Consider the following 12,232-nt stretch of genomic DNA (forward strand, 5'->3'; position numbering starts at 1 on the left):
TAAGCCCCAAACCCAAGCATGTGCCCTGACCAGGAATCGAACCACGATCTCCTGGGTCCTAGGTCGATGCTCAACCACTGAGCCATGTTTGGCCAGGCCTAAATTGTGCACTTTTAATCCAGATGCTTTGACATTATATAGAGGCAGCCTATGATGCTCCTCATTTAAATGAAACTTTCAGTATCATTTTAGATTTTCTAGTTCACTATTCCAGACTCCAAAGCAGGGAGCAACCAATCATCTCTTCACAATAACTACTCTTACCCTTGGGATAGTAATTACTTAAACACAGTAACTGGACAAACCAAAGCACAGCACAAATATTCACTCCAAAAAGTACCTTTTTCTACTTCACATGACTCTATGTAATGGTAATATCATATTTTCTATTTAGTTAACATTTTAAGAGATACAAAGATAATAGAGAAATAGATGGGTAAATAAAATGGGAAAAAGAATAAGTGTCTAAAACTATACACAGATTCAACTCAACAGGCATTCACTGGGTGACTACTATGTACTTAATGGCAGGTACTAGGCTAGGCACTGTAATGAGAGGATAGCAGTAACGTTGGAAAGCTACTAGAGCATCGCCTTAGTCCTTGCACTAAAATTGCTCAGTATATAAAGCAGAGTCAGCATACATTCCCTGCAAAAGACCAAACACTGTATATTTGCCTCTTGGTGGGCCATTATAGTCTGTCTCTATTACAACTACTTGAGTCTACTGTTGTGGTGCTAAAATAGCCAATACATAAGTAACTGAATGTAGCTGTTTTCCAATACAACTTTATTCATGGACACTAAAATTTTAATTCCATATAACTTTACATGTCTCATATATTCTTCTTTTGATTTTTTTTCAACTTTTAAAATATATAAAAACCTTAGCTCACAGGTGGCAGGCTAGAATTCACAATTTGCTGACCCCTGATCTAGAGCAGTGAATTTTAACCCTGGCTGCACTTTAGAATCATCTGTAAAGCTTTTTTAAAAAAAATAAGTGTACACAAGCCCACTCTCAAAGATGCTGTCTAGAGTGGAAATTGTCATTTTCAAAGCGCCCAGGGAGTTCTAATGTGCAACCAAGGTTGCGAATCACTGATCTAGCGGGAATCAGATAGACATAAGATTCAGATACAAATAAGTTCAGAGGTCAGTGACCCAGGTTCATATGTCACTACAGGATGGCAAGGACCCAGGCTCCTTCTAATCTCTTTGCTCTGCCATGACCTGCTTTGCCAAGATCATCTCAATGTCCTAAGTCACTGTGCCAGTTCTGGCCATCGTGTTCACATTCCAGCCAGACAAAAGGTAGAAACAGAAGTAGAAGTGCATGCCCTCTCTAAGTAAGAAAATATCTCAGAAGTTGGCACATAGCACCTTCCCTTTCATTCCATTCACTAAACCTCAATGCACTAGATGTAACAGAGGCAGGAAAGTGTAGTTTTTACTTTTGGGTAGTATCTTCTCAGTTAAAAGTCACAAATTGCATCACTATAGGAAAAGGGAAGAAATTATATCAATAAATAACAGGTGTGTGGTGTTTTCCCCCTCCAGAGGTTAAATGCTATTTCAGTAGGTTAGGCTCTGAGTGACTGGTGAGAAAATTGACAGATGAGACTGCCAGTAAAGTTTCTGTATATGCATGGAGAAAGTTCATCTTTCATGCTGATTTTCTCACTACTACTATTTCAGAATAATATTTCCAAATCTTCCTATGCTAACTATAAACTGTTAGCCCTTAAAATAGCAACTTCACTTTCAAGGAATAGGAAACAAAGAGTCTAGGCAGAAATAATTTCCTCTCAAATTCAAACTTATTTGTTTTCTTGCTTTCAAGGGCATAAGTGATAAATATGTGAGGTTCTTTTCCTGGAGTGTCTCTTCAGTGCCTAGATTGTTAACTCTAATAGATTCTGTAAAAGGCATCTCTTTGACTCTCCGGAGGAACGTATGGGAAATCCTGGCCTGGAGAACTACTTTCAGCAAGTCTTAAATGTGGACAACTGAAGCCAAGGATCGAAAATCTTTAAGGTGATTCATTTTTTAAGATAGCAGCAGCCAAGAATGGGAGCAATTAGTTGCCACTAGACTGTTTAGAGCAAATAATTCACCGTATGTGAGAAAGAGCTAAGTGTGAAACCATAGATACAAGGAGAATTTCACTGACATTGTCATCATTTCATTATAAACTCACAATAAATGTATAAACCTGACCACACACACACAAAAATTATATTTCTCATAGGAAAAATGGCATCTTAAAAAGAAAATTCAACATCATTCAGAGAGCACCTGACCAAGTAAATGAGTTAACATCAGCTATAATGGGACAAATTGATATCAGGTGCCTAATGTTTGCCAAAGGATGCATAACTACTGTGATATTATTGGCCAGGAAAACAAGAAAAACATAATCTAAATCTAATCATGAAAAACATCACGTTTATGCAAATGTCAAGCCACACAGAGCACCCATTTTCTGTAATAGTGTAGCTAAGTAATTAATCTGTAGCATTCTAGAAAACCCATCAGTTCCAATTACTCTTCTTTTTCAGAAATTTCTGAGTTATTCTGGACCACTAATACCACCGTTTAGATGTGCATTTTCGTAACTGTGGTCTACATAGAACTGATAGAACATTCAGATGGGACCTAACACTACCTTCCCCTTCTTCACTGATATCCCAGGACCCCACCTGATCCCACATAGGAATCTTGGATAGCAATACCTTCTTCCCAAGTTGATCAGTCACAAAGGGGATATTTGCAGTAGTTACAGAGAATTGCTCATGGTGGGAATTGCTCAAGGCATATCAGAAGCCTGAATGGAGAAAAGGCTCTGGGATTTGGGCAGAAGTGTGCTAAAGAGCTACACTTGACTGTCAGAGTTCAAGAAAGAAAAAAGGTAGTTAAAAACAAACTTGTTAAGCAGAAGCACCAGAGGTACAGTTGTAAATGTCTGCATGTTCTAAAACCATGGCATTTTAGAAGAAAAAGAGGGCAAGGCCCCTAACCCAGGACACAGCATTGACCTGAGAACCTTCCATTTCTTCCTCTTTCTCTTTCTTCTCTGGTTTTTTTCCCTCAGGTGAGATTACGTGGAAAAATCACATCTGCATTTTGAGACTATACCTTTAAAGGCTTTGGCACAGACCCTTCACCTGCTACCACAATAGCCACAGGCAGAAGGGCCTTGAAATTCAGGAAAGTTGCCCTTCCCTGTCCTTTTCACAAGAGAGATTCAGGGACAATGAGCTCCTACCTGGAGACCAAACTTTTGAGTTTCTCCATTCCTGTCTTCAGGGAACCTGCCTTCTCACAGATGCCAAAAAATTCTGCTATAGCAAGGACGATGTGGGCTGTACTGACTTGCTTCTTCTACCAAATCCATGTAGAGCAGATCCTGTAACCTCCCTTTGGACCAAAAACTAAACTCAACTCTCATAAATATACTCAGGAGTCCTCATACTTAACCCTGGCCTCACCTTAGAATCACCTGGCGCATTTAATTAAAATAACATTGATGTTCCCACCAGAACAATAGACAGGCTCTGTGGAACAGGGCACAAGTGATGATAGTTTTTAAAACTCCACATGTGATCCTAATTGGAAGCCTGGGCTGAGAGCCACTTATCTAAGCCTTGCTTCTCAAGCTTTAATATGCATAAAAAATCACTTCAATGGATGTTAAATTTACTGTGGTGATCACTTCAAAATATATGGAACAGACTGACAAATCTCAGAGGGAAGGTGGGGTGGGGTGGGGAGAGATTAACCAAAGAATTTACATGCATAAATGCATAACCCATGGCCTCTGACGATAGTGTGGTGAAGGCCTGGGGCAGGGGGTGGGTGTGGGGTAGATGGGGCCAATGGGGGGAAAAATGGGGCATCTATAATTCTTTCAACAATAAAGATAAATTTAAAATATGTATATATATATATATATATATATATATATATATATATCACACACACACACACACATATATATGTAGACCAAACCATCATTATACACTTGAAACTAACATAATGTTATATGTCAATTATATCTCAATTTTTTAAAATCACTTGAAAATCAAAAAAATAAAAATATATTAAAATACAAAGAGGAGAATTAGTCAGGGTGTAGTCCTCCCTAGAGATCTTAACCCTAACCCAGAATGTGGCTGATTATTTGAAAATATGACTCTTCTAGGAAGAATAAAACCAATGAAAATAACACTTAGAAGAGATCCTAGGTCATAAATTTATCTGCTCAAAGTTTAGGTTACATTTGAATGTGAGCTAATCTTTTATTATGATAGTCTGTTAGTTCCTCTGAAAGCAACAGTACCTTTTACTCAGTTTACCACTGTACCTTCTAATTAAGGACTCAGTGCTCTACTAGGATAACAGCTAGACAATGGCTTTCCTCTTTAGTGTTTGAAATTTATTTAATAGTCCAACAAGTTAATACAACCTAATATAGCTTCAATGCTCTAGATTCTCAACACTGGTATTCTAATAAAAAAATAAAGAGTCATACAATATATGAGTAAAAATATACAACAACAAAATGTTCCTTTGGAATTTTCTTTTTCCAGTTTTATTGAAATATAATTGACATATAACATTATGTAAGTTGAATGTGTACAATGAGTTCATTTGATTCCCTTATATATTGCAAAATAATTACCACCATACAATTATATACTATTTTAGATGTTTCCTTGTTAATGTATAAAAACACAACTGCTTCCTTTTTGTTGATTTTCTATCCTGCAACTTTACTGGGCTCAATGAGTTCTAAAGGTTTTGTGGATTCTATAGGATTTTCTATATAGAAGATTATATGATCCGTTTTACTTTTTCCTTTCCAACTTGGATGCCTTTTATTTCTTTCTTTTGCCTGATCTGGCCTGGGCTTCCAGTACTATGTTGACTAGAAGTGGTGAAAATGGGAATTCTTCTTTGTTCCTCACCTTAGAGAAAAAACTCTCAACTTTTCATCATTATGATGTTAGCTACGGGTTTATTATACATGGCCTTTGTTATGATGAGGTATGTTCTTTCTAAACTTAATGGATTTAGCATTTTTATAACATGAAAGAATGTTGTATTTTGACAGATGCTCTTTTTATATATATTAAGATGATCATATGATTTTTCATATTTCATTCTATTAATTTGGTGTGTCACATTTATTGATTAGTATATATTGAACCTTCCTTGCATCGCAAGGATAAATCCTACTTGATCGATGTGTATAATCCTTTTAATGTATTGTTAAATTCAGTTTTCTAGTATTTTGTTGAGGATTTTTACACCTATATTTGTCAGGGATATCTGTAGTTTTCTTGTAGCGTTCTTATCTGGCTTTGGTATTCCGGTAATGCTGGCCTCATAAAATGAGTTTAGAAGTATTCCCTCCTCTTCTATTTTTAGCCAATTTTGAGAAGGATTGACATTGAACCCTCTTACATGTCTGATAGAATTCACCAGGGAAACCATGTCGTCCTGGGTTTTCCCGTGTTGGGAGATTTTTTATTATTGTTTCAATCTCCTTACTCATTATCGGTCTATTCAGATTTTCTATTTATTCATGATTCAGTCTTGGAAGGTTATATGTGTCTTAGAGTTTATCCATTTTCTATTGTTACTGTTTTTCAGCTTAACATGCATTTTGTCTAAGTATAGCTACCCCAGCCTGGCTACTGTTGTTTTTGTCATCTTTGACAATTTAATCCAAGAAAAATGATGTCTTGGTTTACTTTGTGTTTGATTATTTATGAGTGTGCAGGAAATATTTTCTCTAAATAATTAACTTCACTGACATAAAAGATTTTCTTAGAGTGTTACAAAATATTTTTACTCCTCCGTCTCTCTCTCCTTTCTCCTTTCTTCCTCTCTTTCTCTCTCCCCTTCCCCCCATCCTCCTAGTCTGTGAAGCAGAGGGGTACAATGGGACCTGAGCAAAGTTACAAAATTTTGTTAAATTTCTATCATTTTGATGCATTAAAATAGTACAGTATGAATAGCCAAAGCAACCCTGAGAGAAAAAGAATGAAGGCAGAAGTATCACACTCCCTAACTTTAAATTATACTACAAAACAATGATAATAAAAACAGTATGTTATTGGCAGAAAAACAGACACACAGACCAATGGAGCAGAACTGAGAGCCCAGAAATAAACCCACATGTATATGGGCAAATAATTTTCAACAAAGGAGCCAAAAACATACAACAGAGAAAGACTCTTCAATAAATGGTGCTGGGAAAACTGGAAAGCCACATGCAAAAGCATAAAATTAGATTGCTGTTTGTCCCCATATACAAAAGTTAATTCAAAATGGATCAAAGACCTAAATATTAGATCTGAAACAAATTACATAGAAGAAAACATAGGTACTAAATTTGTGGACCTTAGTCGCAGAGAATTTTATGAATTTGACCCCAAAAGACAAGGGACTATATAAAAGCAAAATAAATTAATGGGACTATATCAAACTAAACTATATCAAACTATATCAAACTAAACTATATCAAACTATATCAAACTAAAAAGCTTCTGCAGAGGAAAAGAAACCAACAACAAAACAAAAGGCAACCAACTGAATGGAAGATATTTGCAAATCACAGCTCAGACAAGGGGTTAATATCCAAAATATATAAAGAACTCATACAATTCAACACCAAACAAACAAACAATCCAATTAAAAAATGGAGAAAGGACCTGAACAGACACCTCTCCCAAGGAGACATACAAATGGCCAACAGATGTATGAAAAGATGTTCAACTTCACTAGCTACTAGGGAAATGCAAACCAAAACAGCAATGAGATACCACCTCACACCTGTTAGAGTGGCTGTTATCAACAAGACAAGTAGTAACAAGTGTTGGAGAGGCTGTGGAGAAAAGGGAACCCTCATTCACTGCCGGTGGGAATGTAGATGGTACAACCACTATGGAGAACAGTATGAAGGTTCCCCCCAAAATTAAGAATAGAGTTACCATATGACCCAGCAACCCTCTTCTATGTATCTACCTGAAAAAACTGAAAACATTTACTCGCAGAGACATATGCACCCCTATGTTCATTGCAGCATTATCCAAAGTGGCCAAGACACAGGGTGGGGCAAAAGTAGGTTTACAAAATAATACAATAATTAATAAATAACAGTACATGTGTGTTTCATGTACTCATAACTGTAAATGTACTTTTGCCCCACCCTATATATACAATGGAATACTAATCAGCCATAAGATGAAATACTCCATTTGCAACAACATGGATGGACCTTGAGAATGTCATGCTAAGCAAAATAAGTCAGACAAAAAAGTTAAAAACCATATGATTTCACTTATATGTCGGATATAAAACTGAAGGCAACAAATGAACAAACAAGAAAAACGAACAGTCCTGGCTGGGTAGCTCAGGTGGTTAAAGCATTATCCCAATATTCCAAGATTGCGAGTTCAGTCCTGGGTCAGGGCATACACTTGAAGCAACCAATGAATGCATAAGTAAGTGGAACAACAAATCAGTGTTGTGCTTTCTCTCTTTCTCTAAAACCAATTTTTAAAATTTAAAACAAAAAACAGGACAGGACAGGAACAAGATGGCAGCGTAGGTAACAACTGTACCCGCCGCCTCCCACAACCACATCAAAATGACAACTAAAATCCAGAGCCACCGTCACTCAGAGCCTCCTGAGATCTGGCTGCACAGAAGCCCCACAGCCAGGGAGCTGGGGAAGCACCGAGACCGGGAGGAGGGGGAGACGCGGGCGGGTCGGGGCTGGATCCAGAGACCAGGCCGCGGGCCCACACCCGGTGCCGCGGGGTAAACCCGGGAGGGAATCTCGGTCGTGGGGGTTTCCCGGAGGAGCGAGGGGTCCCAGCCCCACAGCAGGCCCCCAGCCCAGGGCCGGGAAGAGACGCCCCCACAACTCCAGGCTGTGAAACCAGCGGGGACTGTCCCTGAGGGTGGGGAGGCCGCGGGAGCCCCAGCAGCTCCTCTCAAGGGCCCGGCACGGACTCACTCGGACGCTCCCTCTGAGCCCAGTGCCGGGCAGCAGCCTGAAAGGACCCGGGACACTCGGGGAGGAACTAACCTGCCTGAGATCCGGGCGAGAGGCGGAGGGGCGGCTTCCTCCAGGCAGAAGGGCTGGCGGAGGCCATGGCTCCTGTGGCGAGTCCTCCCCACACACAGCCAGCAGGCAAGCGCCATGTTTGAGTCGCCAGCACCTGACTCCCACCTTTGGCCCCGCCCCGTGATTCCCGAGGCCCCGCCCCTCCACCTGCAGCTCATCCAGGCCATTTCCAGGGGCTTTTCTGTGCAAGGGGCCTCTCGAGCCTCAAGCTTAGAACTTTCCTAAAATCTCTCAAACCAGCAGCAGCTGCCCCATACGGCTTGATAAGCGGCCCCAGGCCTGGCACTAGCGGCAGCTGCATTGGCTCATAGCTTGACCTCTCCTGGGCACCTCCAAGCCCAGCACAAGGAGCAGCCAACTACAGTTTGCGTGTAGCTCACGCTGGGGGGCCCTGGGCCAGGCACTGGCACAGGCTGGCTTTCACCTCCCAGCAGGCACCAGAGACAGTGCACCCAGTGGTCAGACTCGACCACGCTGGATTACAATCCTATCACATCCATGAGTGGCACACTCAAGGGGTACACTTGGTGAACACCAAAGCCCCACTGAAGTAAATCCTGCTCCATAGGGGTGTCTCCAGCACAGCAGCTCTTTGGCTATAACTGCAGCTGGTCCTCACAGCTGATTGGCCTGGGGATCAAGTCCTCCCAGTGATGCCAACAGCAACCAAGGCTCAACTACAACAGGACAGTGCACAGAGCCCACACAGGGGAGCACCTAGAAGGCCCAGCTCAGGTGCCTGGGGAGGCTGAGCCACTGGGCCCTACAGGACACCTACTACACAAAGCCACTCTACAAATTCCAGGAGACATAGCAGCCCTACCTAATACATAGAAACAAACACCTGGGAGCAGCGAAAATGTGGAGGCAAAAAAACATGTCACAAAGGAAAGAACAGAAGAAATCTCCAGAAAAGGAATTAATGAAATAGAACTAAGGAAGCTACTAGACACAGAGTTCAGAATAATGGTTATAAGGATGCTCAAGGATCTTAGTAAGACTATTAAGAAAACAACTGACACCATCAATGACATAGTAAAGTACCAATCAGAAATGAAGGCTACATGAACTGAAATGAAGAATAATTTACAGGGAATCAACAGTAGAGTACAGGATGCTGAGAATCAAATCAGCCATTTGGAATACAAGGAAACAAGAAACACCCAACCAGAAGAGTAAAAAGAATAAAGAATCCAGAAATATGAAGATAGTGTAAGGAGTCTTTGGGACAACTTAAGGGGCCCAACATTAATATCATTCGGTTGCCAGATGGAGAAGAAAGAGATCAAGAAATTAGAAACCTATTTGAAAAAATAATGAGAGAAAACTTCCCCTACCTGGGGAAAGAAATAGACTTACAAAGCCAGGAAGCACTGAGAGTCCCAAACAAGAGGAACCCAAAGAGGCCCACAGCAAGACACATCATAATTAAAATGCCAAAGGTTAAAGACAAAGAGAGAATCTTAAAAGCAGCAAGAGAAAAGCAATTAATTACCTACAAGGGAGCACCCATATGACTGTCAGCTGATTTCTCAACAGAAACTTTGCAGACCAGAAGGGAGTGGCAAGAAATACTCAAAGTGATGAAAAACAAGAACCTACAACCCAGATTACTCTACCCCGCAAAGCTATCATTTAGAATTGAAGGTCAGATAAAGAGCTTCTCAGACAAGAAAAAGCTAAAGGAGCTCATCACTGCCAGACCAGTGCTACATGAAATGTTGAAGGGTCTTCTTTAAGAAGCAGCTAATGAACAAAAGAATCTGACAAACTAAATAGATCTAGAGACACTGACACATGCAACAGATGATCATATTTCAGAGGAAAGAGGGAAGGGGGGTGGAGGGTGGAAAGAGATTAACCAAAGAAGTTATATGCATATATGCATAACCCATGGACACAGTCAATAATGGGGTGAAGCCCTGGGGAGGGGGTGGGAGTGAGGTGGAGGGGGTCAATTGGGGGGGAAAAATGGGACACCTGAAATACTTTTAACAATAAATAAAATAAAAAAATTAATTAGATTGGGTGACTTTAGCACTGTCCAATAGAACTTTCTGCAATGATGGAAATGTTAAAAAGAACATTCTCATTCTCACTGTTCAGTATAGCAGCCATTCGCCACATGTAGGCACTGAGCACACAAAATGTGGCTAGTATGACTGAGGATCTGAATTTAAAATTTATTTAATTTGAATATATTTATATTTAAATAGCTAGTAGCTCCCATATTGGACAGTGGAGTGCTGGACCAAAATTCAGTATATTCAAAACATTGAGCAAAGAGAGAGAGAGAGAGCTCATGGACATGGACAACAGTGTGGTGGTTGCAGGGTGCTGGGATGGGGGGAGGTGGAAGAGGGTATATGGGGGATAAATGGTGATGAAAAAAAGTAAAAGAAAAGAAAAGAAAAGAAAAAAACTCATTGACACAGACAACACTATGGTGGTTACCAAAGGGAAGGGGGATGAGGGCAGCAAAGGATAAAGGGGGTTAAACATATGGTGACGGAAGGATTTGACTTGAGTGTTGGGCACACATGCAACATGAAGATCATATATCCTAGCAATGTACACCTGAAACCTACATAATCTTACTAACCAATGTCACCCCAATACATTTAATAAAAAGAAAAAAATTACTCTATAGTTTTACAATAAATAAATAAAAGAGTACAGTCTAGTCTAACCCTCAACTTTATCTTTTGCTTTTGCTTTTTGAAAGTTGTAGGTTTGATTTCTTTGTTCTGTTTACTTAATTTGCAGTACTTACAAGTCATACCTCATTTCACTTCTTTATTCATTTCCATTTCCTAGGTACTTCATACCTGATTAAACTTGGGACTCCACTGATTTTCCTAAATGTAGTCTGTGATGATCACAAAAACTAAAATAATTATCTATGCTTTAATATAGTTTCATTTCATAGTAATATATCTGCCTGCAGATTGCCCAAACTTGAAAACTTGCTATTGAAATTTTACATTAAAAATTCTGACGACACTCTTGGGTAAAGTTATAATTTAATAAACATTCCTCTGTCAAAGTTATTTCAACAGTCACTAGGAATCAAGATTATTTAAATGTTACATTACCTGAAATTTTATCAGAGTATTATATTTCACATTATTTTCTTAAGAATAAAAGCAGTTACACAATCAACTATGCTAAGTGCAATAGCCGGTCAGAGAAAGACATGTACCATATGATTTCACTCATATGTGTAATCTAATGAAGAAACCAAACTACCAGGCAAAATGGAGACAGACTCATAAACAGCAGGCAGATAGCTCTGGTGCTGGGGGTAGAGGGAGTTTTGGGGGGTTGTGGGATAGAGGGATTGAGCAAAAGAGAGAAAAAAGAGAGAGACAGAACTCATGGAACTGGACAACAGTGTGGTGATTCCAAGGGGGAGGGATGCGTCCAGGTGGAAGAGGGGATAAATGGTCATGGAAAATAAAATTAAAATAAAATAATAAAATTAAATTAAATTAATAAAATAAAATAAAATAAAATAAAATGAAATAAAATAATAATAAAATAAAATAATAAAATAAAAATACACAATAACCAAAGTCAGAACTATTTTTTCTTTCCTTTCCTCAGGGCAGACACCTCTCTACTATCACATCAGCTTTAAAGTCAATAACATTGACTATGACAGCAAGTTTGAAAAACAGTATTCACAAAAATATATGGACCTCAATGAAAAGATAGTGTCTTTGGTAAGTTAAAATGTTTTTTCTGTGCATTGTGTTTTTTTCTCAGTTGTGATATGCAAATGATATGTTACTAAATCCTTGCAGATCTATAAATATCTGTCTTCTGACTTGAGATTATATCTTGACTGGGAATAGGATGGTTGAATTGTAAATTTCTTATCTCAGAGTACGAGGATATTATTTCACCAGCTTCCAACTTCAAATGTTACAAATGAAATTTCTGATTCTATTTTTTCACCAACATATATTTTTTCCTATATAGAAGCTTCTAGGTATCTTTCTTTGTATCTAAAATTCAAGAATATTCCCCAAATACATTAAACATGCCTGAAAGTCAGTCTACTCCTTTGAACCTACAGGTTTTGAT

The 12,232-nt window shown here is 39.1% G+C and overlaps 1 protein-coding gene across 1 annotated transcript in view; it reads left to right on the forward strand.

The window, feature by feature from the left end:
• Positions 1-12,232, forward strand: part of LOC107537229 (transmembrane protease serine 11C-like) — a 50,673-nt gene that overhangs the window by 9,141 nt on the left and 29,300 nt on the right. Inside the window, exon 3 of the mRNA XM_016213210.2 lies at positions 11,750-11,868. Coding sequence (XP_016068696.2) covers positions 11,750-11,868 — 119 coding nt within the window. The remainder of the gene's footprint in view (positions 1-11,749; positions 11,869-12,232) is intronic.

The sequence above is a fragment of the Miniopterus natalensis genome, chromosome 1 (assembly GCF_054644295.1).
Source record: "Miniopterus natalensis isolate mMinNat1 chromosome 1, mMinNat1.hap1, whole genome shotgun sequence".
Classification (NCBI taxonomy): domain Eukaryota; kingdom Metazoa; phylum Chordata; class Mammalia; order Chiroptera; family Miniopteridae; genus Miniopterus; species Miniopterus natalensis.